Genomic DNA, 16863 nt, shown 5'->3' with positions numbered 1-16863 from the left:
GAGTTGTTAGCCTCTGTCATGTAACACCTATTCCTTTGAAATAGCAACTGCTACTGGTTGAATTTCTCACAGCTGCTCTCTCTTAGACAAGCAGCTGATACCTGAGGAGTGTGGAGAGTCCAGTCAGGTGTAAAGTCAGGAGAATCTTTCTTCCGCCTTGAGTGTGATGTGTTCTTCCTCACCAGCCAATGGTGATGTTGAGGAAACATGGCAGCAGAGGGATCAGGTATTGATGCCCCAATCCAGTCCTCTGGAGCTCTCCTCGCTGAAGCAGCAGTCAGCTAATTCCCAGGGAGAGCAGCTTGGTAATTGGTGCTGCTATAAGGTAGCAGGCAGCAGTGTTGCATGGACTATTCGCTGGCCTTCGCAGGTTTCTGGAGGAAATGATAAGAATTGTGCAACCTGGGCAACACTCTTTTCTACCCAGTACCGTGAGAGTCCAGTGGGATTGTGAGAAGTGAGATCCAAGTCTCTTCTTAGGATGTTAGAATCCTTCCTCCATCCGCTGAATCTCAGGTAGTGTGCCAACTATGGCACCCAGTACTCTGGGTACGAGTTCGAACCTCACAGACTGGACCTTGCCCTTAAAGGCATAAGTTCATCATGGACATACTGAGAGGACATCTCAGGGACAAGAACACAGTCACCTTTCCTACAGCCAAGTAGTAGCCACAGGAGAAGCACTGTGGTGTAGTGGTAAGGTTTCCAAACCCACATGGAGCAGCGTAAAAACTAAGAGCCACTAGTGGTGGTTAAAGTACACTATGATTCACTGTTAGTAAGTTTCCCTTGCGACCAAATATCTTGTTCCAGTAAAGTTCCTTTGGTGCAAGTCATGCTGAGCCATTCAAATTAACACACTGCAGGTTCTGCTCATGTTTAACCCTTGAGTCATAAGCTGAGTGCTTGATAGAAAACAATGAAGTTAGGTCTGGAATTAAATAGACTGCCAAGCAGACTACTTTGTAGATTTGTCTAAAATTTTAAATGAGACAAAAAGCTACTGTATGTATTTGTTAATCAAGTGAAATGATAGCCATTTGCAGCTGCTGCCTATATATTCCATTGAGCCAAGAGGAGATTACTAAGTGTTCTTATGGTCTCAGTGAATAATGCTCATACTTAGGATCCTGCTCCTAAATATCCTTCAGTGCTCCTCACTGCAAGTTTTTGTAAGTGTGTCATATCATGAGCTCCTCAATATTTGCAAATCAGGGGTGCTTGCCACGAAGGTATTCAGCATCTGAGTTGAATTCAAGGTGCATCTTAGGCAATAGCCGAGAAATTGGATTGGAACTAAACTATTTGCTTGTGATTTCTATATATGAATGGGACATATGATGCAATAATAAAGTGCTGGAAACTCTCAGCTGGTCAGGCAGCATCTGTGGAAAGAGAAATAGAATTAATAGTTCAGGTCAAAGACCCTTCAAAAGATGCAATTGTTTTTGGATATTTTTAAGTGTTTTCAACAATTTCTTGTTGAAATACTGCCATTAGAAAATTGGATTGGGCCCATCCTGCCAGGATTCACTCAAAAGCTGATGTAAGTTCCCTATCACATTTTGCTCATGTGATTAACGTATGTTGCATCAATTAATTACTTATTCACGGAAATTAGATCTAAAGATTGAGACTTATGACCTCTGATTTAAAGTGTCTCCTTAGCATATTTTTAAATGTTCAATGTCTTTTCTTTTTCTGTGTTCTGAAAAAAGGCTTCATTTCTGTCTACTCCTGGTACAGATAGAGGCTTCTGTGAACTGATAACTGCAGTTCACTGATACCTTACTCTGTGCCCTGATGCTGCTGCTGACTGCAAGGACTCAGAACCAAACATGGCCATGGGACACAGCCAATTTCATGCTCAGAGTGGTGCAAAGATCATCACCAAAGGTGCAGCAATCTCTGCAGAGAGAATCAATGGCCTCCCTAGTGCAGCAATGAGAAGAAAGTGACATCTATTAGCAGCTGTAGGAGAGAATAATTCTGGGCCTTGGAAGCGGAGAGCTAGTGTGACCTCTGAAATAAAAACAGAAAGTGCTGGAAATACACAACAGCCAGGCTGTGGAGAGAGAAATAAAGTTAATGTTTCAAGTTGATGACCTCGTGTCAGAAATGGAGTATTCTCAGACTTGAGGTTGAGGTTGCACTTGACATGAGCTCACAGTTTTCAGTGAGGAACTACAGTCTGCATAACAACCTGTCAATGAATGCTGGTTGCTTGTGGTTGGTCTCTTGAAAAGCAATTGTTCAGACCAACTGGTATTAGTAAAAGTTGTTTCTTCAGGGAGAAAACAACGCTCATCTTTTTTTTGACGAATGTGGTTGAAAACTTCACTGTTGATTTAATTTGGGTATTGCACTGCTATTGGGTGAACTGGATGCTAGGAAACACAAGTGCACTAGAAAATCTCACACCAGAATGGGTGTACTAAGTTAATGGCTGGCATAAGGACATCCAGAACTGTTTGCAAAATGACTTAATGTAGCATTAATGGAAGTTGCAACCGTGCAAATCCAATTTTAGCAATGACAACACAGAATAAACAAATATTTTTAAAATCTTGTCTTGTATAAATGCAGAAAGTCTGTTTAGTTTCTATTGGAATATTCAGTGCTCAAAAATCACCACATCCAATTCTGACGCATAATTGTCTAGCACATTGACTATGGTTCCTGTTACAACAGTAAACAAACATATACTGCAAATTTCAAAGACTCCCTAATTATAGCTTTCCATACAATTAGAAAGATGGTATCCTGTAGCACCCAAACCATCCTTCAATAGTCGAATAGTTCTAATCGCATCATTCTCCACTTGAAATATGAATTAGTAGCTAGGAGAAGAAATATAAGGTGGCCAAGTAATGGACCCAGCAAGAGATTCAGGTGAAATATTTTCAGTTTGAGAGTGGTGAGAATATAGAATGTTGAGGAGACCAGCACAAGTATATTCATGGGAATCACAATAAACAGGAGAGAGAGGAGGGAACAGAAGCTTCTGCTGGTGGGATAGAATGAAGAAGGATGGCAGCAGGTTCATGTGAACACTGGTAGGGATTTATTGGATTGCATGGCCTGTATCTTTGTTGTGAATTCCATTCAATTCAATGTAATGTTTTCCCTGTGTATTCATAGATAAGGATAAAAAGTGATTCTGTCCTGGAGCAATTATTTTTAAATTATTCCTACTATTATCTGCTCACTGGACTAATGGGATGCATCATGTCAGGATTTTTCAATGCTTGACTATCACCTGGTCATGTTTTTCCTGCTTTTCCTATAACTTCCACCTGCACTGATCAGACTGATACACTCGGGCATGTCGATGTGAGGAAAGAGGATGTGCTGGAACTATTGAAAAACATTAGGATAGATAAGTCACCGGGGCCGGACGGGATATATCCAAGGTTATTATGCGAAACTAGGGAAGAGATTGCTGCGACTTTGGCGACGATCTTTGCGTCCTCACTGGCCACAGAAGTAAGGCCAGATGACTGGAGGGTGGTAAATGTTGTTCCTTTGTTTAAGAAAGGAAGTAGGGATAACCCTGGGAATTATAGACCCGTGAGTCTTACTTCAGTGGCGGACAAAGTACTGGAGAAGATTCTTAGAGACAGGATTTATGGGCATTTAGAGAAGCATAGGCCGATTGGGGACAGTCAGCACGGCTTTGTGAGAGGCAGGTCATGCCTCACGAGCCTGATTGAATTCTTTGAGGATGTGACAAAGCACATTGATGAAGGTAGAGCAGTGGATGTGGTGTACATGGCATTTAATAAGGTTCCTCATGGAAGTCTTATTCAGAAAATCAGGAGGCATGGGATCCAGGGAAACTTGGCTGTGTGGATTCAGAATTGGCTCGCCTATAGAAGACAGAGGGTGGTGGTAGATGAAGTGTATTCTGCCTGGAGGTTGGTGACCAGTGGTGTTCTGCAGGGATCTGTTCTGGAACCTCTGCTCTTTGTGATTTTTATAAATGACTTGGATGAGGATGTGGAAGGGTGGGTTAGTAAGTTTGCTGATGATACAAAGGTTGGTGGTGTTGTGGATAGTGTGGAAGGTTGCTGCAGATTACAACAGGACATTGATAGAATGCAGAGCTGGGCTGAGAAGTGGCAGATGGAGTTCAACCTGGATAAGTGTGAAGTGATACACTTCAGAGATTGAATTCAAAGGTAGAATACAAGGTTAATGGCAGGACTCTTAGCACTGTGGAGGAACAGAGGGATCTTGGAGTCCACGTCCATAGATCCCTCAAAGTTGCCACGCAGGTCAATAGGGTTGTTAAGAAGGCATATGGAGTGTTGGCCTTCATTAGTCAGGGTATTGGGTTCAAGAGCCGCAAGGTGACGTTGCAGCTTTAAAGAACTCTGGTCAGACCACACTTGGAGTATTGTGTTCAGTTCTGGTCACCTCATTATAGGAAGGATGTGGAAGCTTTAGAGACGGTGCAGAGGAGATTTACCAGGATGTTGCCTGCATTGGAGAACATGTCTTATGATGATAGGTTGAGTGAGCTGGGGCTTTTTTCTTTGGAAAGAAGGACGATGAGAGGTGACTTGATAGAGGTGTAAAAGATGATAAGAGGCATAGATCGAGTGGACAGTCAGAGACTTTTTCCCAGGGCAACAATGGCTAACATGAGGGGACATAATTTGAAGGTGATTGGAGGAAGTTATAAGGGGGATGTCAGGGGTAAGTTTTTTACACAGAAAGTGGTGGGTGCATGGAACGCACTGCCGGTAAAGGTTGTGGGGGCAGATACATTAGGGACATTTAAGAGACTCCTAGACACATGAATGATAGAAAAGATAGGGGCCTATGTGGGAGGGAAGAATTAGATAGATCTTAGAGCAGGATAAAATGTCGGCACAACATTGTGGACCGAAGGGCCTGTACTGTACTGTAGTGTTCTCTGTTCTATGTTCTACGCACATGTTCACAATTTTATATTAGGTTCGTTTGGGGCTTAGATCTCTGTGTTTACATTAGGCTTCAACTTAGTCTGGGTCAGCATACATCAATTGTCCACCCTCATTGTGACTTCAGTCAAGACAAGGCTAGGTCTGCTGAAGTCTCAGTCATCTGACAACATTTTACATTCCATACACCAAGGGTATCCACACACCTTCTTTAAAAGTCCTTCTTCATATGTCAGTTGAAACAAAAATAACCAGCATGTCTATGCATTCTATGATTTTTCACACTTGTTATCGGATCAACCAACAAAGAATAACTGTATTATCATTCATTTGCAATGATAAGAAAGCTTTATCAGATTATTGCACATAGATCTCTGGAGGCAGCTTTTGAGGCATGAGAGGTGTTAAAGAAATATGTTGTTATGGTAAGCTGCTAAACACTAAGGAGTAAAACTAAGCAGGGATAATCAACTTCTCTGAGTACAATAAAGGAAAATTGGATATCAATAGAAACTGAAGCAGAATGTAAACTGAGAAAAACATAAATGCTGTTCAACGCAGGGCATGAAGTTAGTGTCTTCTGTGAATAGTTCATTCAAGCAAGCAGAAATGTAAAGGAACATGCTAAAAATAGAAGCAGAAGTTGTGATCAGATCTGGTCACCTTATTAGAGTTTCCATAGGTGCTCAATAAACCCACCTCCCCATTATCACCTCCCCTCACAGCACATAGAAAGGAAGCTGATCATCTGAGATATACGAGCTGCAGTTCAAGTACATTTTAAATTTTACCCTCAGTGCCACCGGTGAGAAAATCCTTTGTCAGAATGAAACAAGTTCTTGTGGTACTGATTTGTCTTGGTGTCTTCACCTTGACTAGTTCAGGAGGTGAGTGAAATTATATTGTATCTGTTTATTACATAGCAGTGTCTGTCAGACTGGGATTTGAAAGCTGCTGGTTAACATATTTCAGATATCGTAAAATTCCATTTCGAGGATTGTACTGAACATATAAACAAGCTTTAGAAGATTGCTCTGTGAACTCCCAAATCCACTTTTTCCCAATAGTTATAGGATATCTTGCAGAAAGTAATAAAAAATGCTGGAAATCTGAACTAAAAACAAAAATGCTGGAAGGAAGGGTCATTGGCATGAAGCATTAACTTTGTTTCTCTCTCCACAGGTACTGTCTGACCTACTGAGTATTTCTAGAATTTTTTGTTTTTAATTTGGGTATGTTTAGTTCTGTTTCACTTTTTTAATTGAGTTTCTTTGATTGAAGCACTAACTAATTCATGAGATAGAGATAACTGATGGGGATAAAGTATGTATCTTAAAATACTCAGTCACCAGTTACTAGAAGATGTAAACAAGTAATTGCTATTATCTAGAGATGGTTAGTGTGGTTGCAGCACCTCATTGTGTATTTCAGTACACAAATTCTAAACCAGCATAACCCACAAGAACCACCTTGACATAGAATTTCTCCTGAAATATCACTGCACCTAAAGTAATTAATGCATCTAGAGTAACTAACAACACCAGTCTGGTCCTGGGCTGTCAGATTCTGGTGCATTTTGCATTCAGTATGGTTATTGCAATCTTTAGCAGCTCCTTGACTGAAGAGCCACCAATGTCTAGTGCAAGACACAATTAAAGGAATATTGGTGTACTGATATAAGTAACATTAAAATTTCCAGTGTTCCAGTGTTATCCTACCTTGACAAGCTGAATTATAACCATAATGCAGAGATCACAGTTCACCTTTTACTTCCATCTGTCTTGCATTTAACTCTAAATGTTGTTCTTTAAAGCTGAGCATAATCCAGCTTTAAAAAACAGCTTTTAGAGTTAAATGTAAGACAGATGAATGTATAAATATGATCAAGTCAACTTAAAATTGAATTAGTGCTCTATAAGTATCCACATATGCGCTCATTAAAGTAACAATCTCTCTATTAAATTAATTTTGTGAAGAATATTTAATATTGGAAATGGCCCAGATAGCAATCTTCAGATATCCATAATCTGTATAGAGCTGTTGGGTGCATCATACATCACTCCTGAATAAGCTTGCCACTTCACATCCAACAAATGCCTCAGTCTCGTTAAAATGACATTTTTGTTATGCCACATCAGCGAGGCTGTGGTCTGAATGCGATGGTCTGATTTGCACTAAAATGGAGAAATTGTGTTCTGCAGACTTTTTGCTCACTACTACATGCATTGAGTTCACACAAATATTTCTAACATAACATAGTAAATCTGGAAATGCTCAGCAAGTCAGGGAAAATCTGTGAAGATGGAAACAAAGTTAACACTTCAGAACAATGATCTTTTATCAGAAATGCATTAACTTGAAACATTAACTCTATTTTTCCTATAGATACTGACTGGTCTGCTGAATATTTGCAGAATTCTCTATTTATTTCAGATTTCTAGCATTCACAGTATTTACTATTACTTTGCATGGGATCCATACAGTCAACCACAGAAAAAAATTATCTTCTGCCCTTCAGTTATAATGCCCCAATTTTTTCTCTTCCTGTCCTTCAAAAAATGACTCACAATCCTTTTCATTTTGATTTTTTTCAGCCCCTACTAGAGTACTGAGCAACTGTTGCAATAGATACTCAAAGATCATTCCCAAATTGGATAAAATCCAGGATTACAAACTTCAGATAAAAGATGGTCGTTGCAATAAAAATGCTGTGATGTAAGTACTTAGACTTGGGCTGCCTCCAGTCAGTAACTTTGTATGTCAATAATAGGAGCCTAGGTCAGATAGAGTTGACATATCTAATCTGATTCTTTTCTAATGCTTTTTAGATTCATCAAGGTAACAGGCAGAAGGGTCTGCGCAAAACCAAATAATGAGCAGGTAAAAGAGCGTATGAAAAGTCTATCCAAAAGGAAGCAGAGAGAATAAAGATGACATCAATTCCCTGTGAGCAAAGCAGATGCTTGAAATATCTACACGGCAGAAGACACTTTCAACAATCATTTTTCTCTGCTTCTCCACTTTTTACATAATTTTCCTTGGAAAGGTATTATTTTTAAATGCACGCAAGCTTCAAATTGACAAGTTAAATTTTCTCACTTCGGTAACAGGATGAATGAAGGCAGCATCCCTTTAAAATGACGAGCAAGGAAAAAGAAAGGTTTCTTTTTAAATCAGGATACACAATAACCCCACAGCAATTGCACTATAATTCATATGAAAACAATGCTGAAATTTTAAGCTATTGTTTAGTGTTAATCTTTTAAAAATGTATTTTATAATGACTCATAAATCTAGTAAGAAGAGTGATCAGTTCTATTATTTATTTCCTTTGTTTTATCTGTCCACATACTTTTATTTTTCAAAGAAATAGTTTATAATTGTTTTTGTATTCTATTATAATGTTTATCTGTAACAAAGCTATGAATTTTTATGACTTCATTTAAGCTAAGAAAATAAGTTGATAAATAAACAAAAATAATTGCATTACTTTACTACCAGCTTGATTTGTAATACTTGCACCTCACTAATTATTTCCGCTATTGTTCTCAGTCAAGTCATTGTGCCTGGATTCAGTGTGATAATTGAACAGTTGTATTGAAAGAGAACTTAGATGAAAATTCATGGAAAACAATCTGGCTGTTTGCTCTCATCTGTTTGAACATCTCACTGGTGGAAGGAAATGCAGGACATGGGAGGAAGAGGGAACATTTATTGCAATGTTTTACTCCAGATTTGATCCCATCTGTCAAAATCGCTGCAGAATCATAAGTGATTGCCAGACGTTGAGGCAGAGGCAATACTGAAGCATCTTTCCAAGTTAAAGTGCCAGAATTAAATAATTAATTTTCCCTTCAAAGAAATCCTTAATAATTATAATTCATGATCACTGACATAAATTGCAATATTACATATCAGTTGAATTAGTTGGACACTTTAGTCTCTCTAGCATTCTCACAGCAGTGTGTTTCATCATATGAGTACACTCCTGCACCTCCATGCTTTATTTGACTGAAATGTGATGAAGTTGTGATTTATGCAGGACTATAGTTCCACAGAAGAAGCCTTGTTTGATCTTGCCTCTTGAAGACCCTGTGTGGTGAGGCCAATTATCACACCCTGTGCCTCCTGAATCAGTAATCACAGACTCAAGACTGAAACCAAGAACTTTCAGATCCATAAGAGATACAGTGTGACACTGAGACTTAAAAATATAATAGCACAGATGCCCTGGAACTTTAATATTTTGAGAATATGGTGTTTGGCTGGTGCTTTGTTATTAGCAATTTAAAATTATGTTCGTTTTTTGAAATCTTGTATTTCATTGTGATGTAGAAGGAGGTCATGTTGAGCCATTAAATCATAGAGCAATCTCATTCCTCACTAATTTTCCTTGTAAACTATTCTCCTCACATTCCCATAAGCTCCTTCCAGATTCTATCATTCACCTACAAACAGGGCAATTTACTGTGGCCAATAGACCTGACAACTTGCATGTCTTTGGGATGTGGTGGAAAACAGGTACCCAGGGGAAACCCATGCATCACAGAAGGAACATGCAAACTCCACACAAACAGCACATGAAGTTGTGATTGAACCCGGGTCTCTGATGCTGTGAGGCCCTCACTCCGACCTTTCTGCATGTGGCCTCCTGCTCTGTTACTACAACACTCAATGCAAGATTGAGAAACATTTCATTAACCATCTGGACACATCACAGGGCTGAGGGCACAATATTGAATTCTCCAACTTTAAATAACCAATTCTTTCTTTCTGTCTATATCAGAACAAGCCAGTTCTGCTTGGCATCATTTTAGCTCAGTGTCTCTTTTTCTATTAGTGTATTTGGACTTCTGGGCATATCCCGCAGCCTTGGTATTAGCAACATGTTACATAGACTAAGAAGCTTAATCTGATCCAAATTGCTACATTTACTCATTTGGTCTCACCCTATCAGATATATTCCCTCTGTCATACCCATTCCTGCTCCACCTCCTCTGCTTTTGAAAACTAACATTTTCTCCCTTTCCCAGTTCTGATGAGGGAGAACAAATCTGAAATATTAACTATTATTCTGCTGCCTGACTTACTGTTTCCTGTATTTTCTGTTTTAGTTTTTCACCTTAATATTTTGGCTAAATTCTTTCCTAGCAGTTGTTAAGAGAACAGCTGGCAACACTGAGAGTTGAGTGCAACATCTTGCTGAATTTTACTTGCCCCTGTGAAGTTGCTTCTTATTCTCAGATCAGTTCCAGTTGCGAATTTCACAAAACCAGGGGAACTGTGAATAAGGTGTTAAATATCTAAGTGAATTAAAATAATTCCACAGTGGTAGGATTTAAATTTATTAAATTGGAATCCACCTCTCCCACAGGATGGGGTAGAGAACTGGGGATTCTTATGCAACAAATGCAACGAGGTTACACTTCAATACTAGCTACTTGGAGCTGGAGTTTGAACGTTTGGACATTTATCCCACTTAACTTAATACCCAACTCTCATCAAAACTCACACAATCTTCAAACTCTTCCCATGCAATATGTAGCCTCCTCATGTACCACATGTTATGTATGGTCATTATTATACAGTACCATCTGAAAGTTCCCCTCCAGTCTAAGTATTATCCTGACTTGTAGGTATGGTGCACGTAGCGTTGCTCTGTTATGTTATGTTATTGTTATGCTATGTTAGTGTATTTCCCTTTTAAGAACACTGTGTGCATTTCCTCTTTAAAGATACTGTGTACAATTCTGTACACTCTGGGTGTGGTAATATAGAAAAGCAAACATGTGTAAATTATGGTCAGCAATGAGCCTCAATAATGAATCACAAATATAACGTCTAAAACGGTCTAAGCTTACATTGTTGTTCCTTCATTATCATTGGGTCACATTCTGCACTCCATACCAAACAACATGTTGGGAGTTCCTTCACCACTGCAGAGCAACAGTTCAAGTAGGTAGCTCATTACCATTTTATCAAAGGCAACCAGAGACTTGGAACAAAAGCAGTCTTTCAATATTAAAAAAAAATTTGCATAATTGCACATAATCAGTTCACGTTGCCAATATGATATGCATTGTTCAAAAGGCAACATACTTAATTCTACAGAATAAGGCTCACATTGTCTGGGGCTCTTGTGACAATAGCAAATGCAAATAAATAGCAGTCCTTTAAAGGTTGTGTTGCTTGCAACAACCTAAATTAATAGCTCTCTGTAGAGTTATAAACTTGTACATAGACAAATCAATTGAATATCAAAATCAGAACATAAGATAAGATATTTATTTATTAGTCACATGTACATCAAAACACACAGTGAAATGCCTCTTCTTGCATTGCTGAGAATGTGCTGGGGGCAGCCCACAAGTGTCGCCACTCTTCCAGCGCCAACATAGCATGCCCACCTGTACACTAACCTGGCGTCTTAACCTGCAGGGAGAACATACAAACTCCTTACAGACAGTGGCAGAATTGAACCTGGGTCGCTGACACTGTAATAACATCATGCTAACTGCTACGCTACCGTGCCACCTATCGAGGGATTATATGTAAGATGGCCACTAATAAATTGAATAGGAAACACAGAAAGTCAGTATGTTAAGGTTGCTGGCATGGATTTGCCAGATAAGCACATGAATAAAAAGATATGTTTATCAAGTTAGATGAAGAGTAGTAGAAGGGGCTCTTTTAAAACATGGACAGTGATAAAAATCTGTTGGGTCAAATTGCCTAAGTTCTGTGTAAAGATGTCTTTATATTCATTAATATGAGTTATGAATGATTCCCTCCCAGTGCAAGTGTGGCAAAGCTCTCGTTAACTTGAAGGGTCTTGACCCGAAGCATCGAATGTCCATTTCTCTCCATAGAAGTTACCTGTGCTGTTGAATTCCTCCAGTGTTTTGTGTGTTGCTCCATATTCCAGCATCTACATTCTCTTGTGTCCTCATCATTCCTGTTTGTTATTGTCTGCTCACTGACTGAGAGGAATCAACTGCCTTATGTTGGGATTTTCGATTACCTGCCTCCAACTTTGGATAATGACATTTCCCACTTTTCTGTAACTTCTACCTGAACGGGTTGGAATAAGATCAGTTCGCAGATTCCGGTCAAAACTTTTGCTTTTGTAATTTTGCAACTTGATTTTGGGTTAGGACATGTAAATTGTGACTTGATTGTGACTTCAGGCCAGGCAAGGCTGGATCAGCTGGAGTCGCAGTTGTCTTTTTATATTCCACAAAGTTAACACTACAAATGTATAGAACTGATAACATGATGAATATAAAAAAAGTCATGCACTGTTTTTTGTATTTCTTGTATATATTTTTATGAATAAATCTATTTTTGAAATTAAAAAATTGCTGATTGAGATTTCACTGCAAGATTTCACTGCATATCACAAAAGTAGATAACGTGAGCTTCAATTGAGATTTCTATAAAGAACAAATATATTCTCTTAACCTGATCACCACACTACTACAATGAATAACAAAGTTCATAATTTATTCTAATTAACTCTTTGGAGTCAGTTCTGTGGTTTAGATGAGGCAAGAAGATACGCTAATGAGATTTGTTGACACAGTAAACCACAGTTTACCAAGAAAATTACCAAGTCACTACTTTTTTGAATCATTGATATTTGCAAATGGAAATGTAAAGGGAACCATGAAGATTAGGAATAAGAAGTGTTGATAAATCTGAAGGTCTCATCACATTTTCCACAGAGGCACCAAACCTGTCTTCCTATCACTGCCTCCCTCACAGAATATACAAAGGAAGTTGATCATCTGAGAGGATATATATGAGCTGCGATCCAAATACATTTTATATTTTAACATTACCACCACCAGTGAGGAAAACATTTTCAACAAAATGAAACAGGTTCTTGCAGTGTTGATTTGTCTCAGCATTGTCAACTTTGTTGTGTCAGGAGGTGAGTGAAATACCTTACAATGTGTTTATTTCTCACTTCTGCTTATTGTTTGCTTTCAAAACAATGTCACTTAAGTGGTATTTGAAGGGCAACTCATAAATTCTAAATAACTGGTTGTTATTTTTCAATTCTTATTATAATGTCACTTAGAGCATTGTATTGAATCTCCCTATAAATGATTTTAAATGAACCAGCAAGCCTTAATTTTTTCACAATAATCCAGAATATCTTTTAGCCCTGTTTCAATTGTATCGGCAGTTTCCTTTTTTTAATTGTGTCTTTGTGATTGAAACAATTGCTGAATTGCTGCAGGAATGCAGCAGTTAATGTTGCTGCCTCACAGCTCTGCTAATGTGGGTTTGATCCTAACCTCACGCACTCTCTGTGTGGAGTTTGCATGTTTTACCTGTGACCACAAGGGTTTCCTCCAGGTGCTCTGGTTTCTTCTCATATCCTAAAGACATGGTAGTAGATTACCTGGCTATTGTGAATTACCCCTAGTGTAGTTAAATGACAAAAGAAGGTAAGGGAAATTGATGGCCATGAGTGAGAAAATACAAGAAAGTAAGAGGGAGAATGGGACTAACAGAATTGCTATGCTAGGTGCCAACATGGACCCAATGGGTCGAATAGTCTCCTTGTGTGTCATAGTGAGTAATAAATCAGGAGAAAAAAGAACTTCACAAGAACAAAATATTTTCTACAACAAATTGTGTGCACATTTTTTAGTTTCCAGTTTTAATATTAAAAATCATTACTATTGTCTAGAGAGGGTTTTAACTCATTGCATTTTTCAATATTACACTCACTCTAAACATATTCAGCAAGGACTATTTTGGTATGGAGTTCTCTACTAGAATATTGCCAAAGATTTAGTTCATTTTCTCTATCTATAGCTCAATTAACATAGGGGAAGTTCCAGTGCATTTTGTATTCAGTATTGATCTCAAACCAGCAATGGCTATCACTGTCTTCAATTATTTTTAGAATGAGGCATCACTAAACGTGAGTGCATAACACAACTAAAGGAACATGTGACATACAACTATAACCAACATAATGTGTTTGATGTTCCAATATGTTTATCTACATAAGTGAGTTTTGTCCAGACAGAAAACCAAGCACATCAGTTCTTCTGCTTTATCTCCACCTGCACTACCTAACTCTAAAATCTGTTTATTAAACATTAGTCCAAAACAAATTGTGAACCTTGTAATTAATGATGATAAGTCAATAGGATAGCATTAAAAATAAAAGCAGTGTAAGTGCCTATACATGTCTTCATTAAAATAAAATGTTCATAAATTCAATTTTATGAAAATTTATTGGAAGTTAACTCATTTTTCAAGTGCAAATACAAGCAGCCAAGAATGGGATAATTTGCTGCTGTTTGAACAATCACTATTCTCCAGTAATATACTTGAACCTTACTACAATATCTCCTATTGTGGCAATGGCATATTTTGCTGCTCCACATTATCTTTCCTGCGCTTCTAGTGCGATAATCAGTTTATCAGTGAAGGAAGGAAATTTTAACCTGAGACTTGAGCCACATGGTATTTGATCTGTGTTGATACAATCATCTTTTATGTGTTATCCTTAGTCAGAATACAAAAAAGCAACACACATCTCCATCATCCTGCCCTTAGTTTATAGATGGGGTAAGTTTTTTACACAGAGAATGGTGGGTGCCTGGAATGTGCTGCCAGGGGTGGTGGTGGAGGCAAATACAATAGAGGCTCTGAGATAGGCACATGAATATGCAGAGAATGGAAGGATATGGACATTGTGTAGGCAGAAGAGATTAGTTTAGTTAGGCATTCAATTACTACTTTAATTAGTTCAGCACAACATCGTGGCCTGAAGCACTTGTTCCTGTGCTGTACTGTTCTCTGTTCTATGTTCCATGTTACATCTCCCCATTGTTACCCCAAGGCAGTAAATGACTAACTTTTTACCTCTGTTTTCTAGCTCCTACTCATATACTGACCAGCTGTTGCAGGAAGTATTCAAAGAAAGTCCCCTCCATCAACAGAATCCAAAGATATGAAATACAGACAAATAATGGCCATTGCAGGATTGATGCTGTAAAGTAAGTCTTCCTCTTCTTCTGACGCAGCCCTGCATGATCGAAGATGACTTGTTTTCACTAAGGAGTGGAATATGCCTCTGTTTGATTACTTTTAACATGGGATATTTGTTGCACACCAGCTACCACATGGCTTTGACACAAGGTCTTGGTCCAATGACCAGGATGTCCAAGTCAATAGGATAGCAAACTCTGCTGCACAGATACATTCTAAAGTCTCTGTACTCAGTGGCTAGCATTGGAACCTAGTTTTATATCATTATTATGCCTGGAGCACTAAATGTATATCTTATCTGTTTCATTTCAGATTCACAGTTGCAGGCAAACGCATCTGCTCGGATCCCAAAAATAAACGGGTGATTGCAACTTTGAAACAACTCTCAGAAAAGGAACAGAAGATGAAGATGATGCTGATTCTCTGGGACTAAACCACCTGTAGAATGAATGAAGTTTTCAAGAATAATTTTTCTACTTAATATTTTGCTTTCTCATATTTTACATATTTACTTGGAAAATTCACACATGGAAATAATGTATGCATAAATGCCCTTAAATTGTGAACTGGCTTCATCTGAAATTGATCATCTCTTTGGCATTTGAGCTGCTTCCACACATCACCAGCACCACTTCCGCAAGGTCAATTAGAGTTAGGCATGCACGTCCCCAAAAAATGAATACATTTTTAAAAATTGGATTGACCTCTATGCTTCTATTAGTGCTGTGCAATAGTAGTTGATCAAATGTAAGATTGGTACTTTCTCACTGATTAAGAGTCAGATCTTTCACACACTTACATGAAGTTTTCTGAGTTAGTCTCCCAAAGACTAAGATCTCCATCTGAAATAGCAGACCTTGGAACCTTAATGCTGCCTGTGTGGAGCTTCACAAGTATATGTGTTCTCGTTTCCACTTTAGCCAAAGGGGTTTACAAAGCGCTACAGTACTGTTACTTACTTACATATAATGTACTAATGCTGTTCTACGTAAAACAGAATCTTAGCATAAAGGGACCACACACATCAAAGCAGTGATATTTTATTATTTCTCCATTTAAAAAGGCTTCACTGACAGGGAAAAGTCATTTATGCCATGTTAACTGTTTTTGTTTTCAGTAACAGATTGAATGAAGGCTGGGCCCCTTTAAACTGAGTGGACAGAAAAGAATTGATTTATTTTCAAGATTGGTTGCAAAATAGCTCACAGACTTTGCTAATGGAAATATGCTGAAATGTTAAGCTGCTGTTCAATGCCACTTTTGTAATACTTTATAATGTCCCACAATGGAGCGGCACAGTAGTGATCAGGGTTCGATTCCCATTGCTGTCTGTAAGGAGTTAGTACGTTCTCCCGTTGACTACGTGGGTTTCTTCCGGGTGCTCTGGTTTCCTCCTACATTCCAAAGACATACGGCTAGGTTAATTTGGGTTTAAAAAATGGGCGGTGTGGGCTCGTTGGGCCGGAAGGGCCTATTCCCACGCTGTAAATAAATTTTTTTTAAAAAAAGACGGTATTTCTGCTTAGATGGCAAAATCTAATTATTTATTCTGACTATAATTTCCCTGTATCCATTTCCTGTTTCAATAAATTGTGCATTTATAATTTTGTGAATGAATCATTTCTGTATACTATTATCAGTGCCCATGACAGCTAAACAGTGGATACACTGGTTTTATTAATTTTGTGGGCCCACCTAAGCTTAATCAATAAGTTAATAACTAAAATTACTTAAGTATCCTGTTACCAGTTGGAGTTGCCATTCCTGCACTCCACCAATGATTTCAACTATTGTACCTGGTTGATCCATTTGACTGGATTCTATATGATAATTAATTCCACTGACGTATATTTAAGATCCCATTTGAAGGCTACCTGCCTGCTTCTATTCATCTGTTGAAAATCTCTTTGGAGGAAAG

The 16863-nt window shown here is 38.4% G+C and overlaps 2 protein-coding genes across 2 annotated transcripts; both read left to right on the top strand.

The window, feature by feature from the left end:
- The first annotated feature begins 5676 nt into the window (after positions 1-5676).
- On the top strand, positions 5677-8202 carry LOC127571976 (monocyte chemotactic protein 1B-like). Its single transcript, XM_052018768.1, has 3 exons — positions 5677-5815; positions 7523-7643; positions 7757-8202. Exons 1-3 carry the CDS (start codon positions 5755-5757, stop codon positions 7854-7856), a joined length of 282 nt encoding a protein of 93 aa, XP_051874728.1. The 5' UTR covers positions 5677-5754; the 3' UTR covers positions 7857-8202.
- A 4589-nt stretch (positions 8203-12791) lies between these two features.
- LOC127571800 (monocyte chemotactic protein 1B-like) lies at positions 12792-16500 on the top strand. The gene is made up of 3 exons (XM_052018511.1): positions 12792-12861; positions 14833-14953; positions 15258-16500. Exons 1-3 carry the CDS (start codon positions 12801-12803, stop codon positions 15376-15378), a joined length of 303 nt encoding a protein of 100 aa, XP_051874471.1. The 5' UTR covers positions 12792-12800; the 3' UTR covers positions 15379-16500.
- Positions 16501-16863: the final 363 nt, after the last annotated feature.

This window comes from Pristis pectinata, chromosome 6 (assembly GCF_009764475.1).
Source record: "Pristis pectinata isolate sPriPec2 chromosome 6, sPriPec2.1.pri, whole genome shotgun sequence".
Taxonomy (NCBI): domain Eukaryota; kingdom Metazoa; phylum Chordata; class Chondrichthyes; order Rhinopristiformes; family Pristidae; genus Pristis; species Pristis pectinata.
Note: the sequence above shows the minus strand (reverse complement) of the source record. Positions and strands in the feature narration are given on the sequence as shown.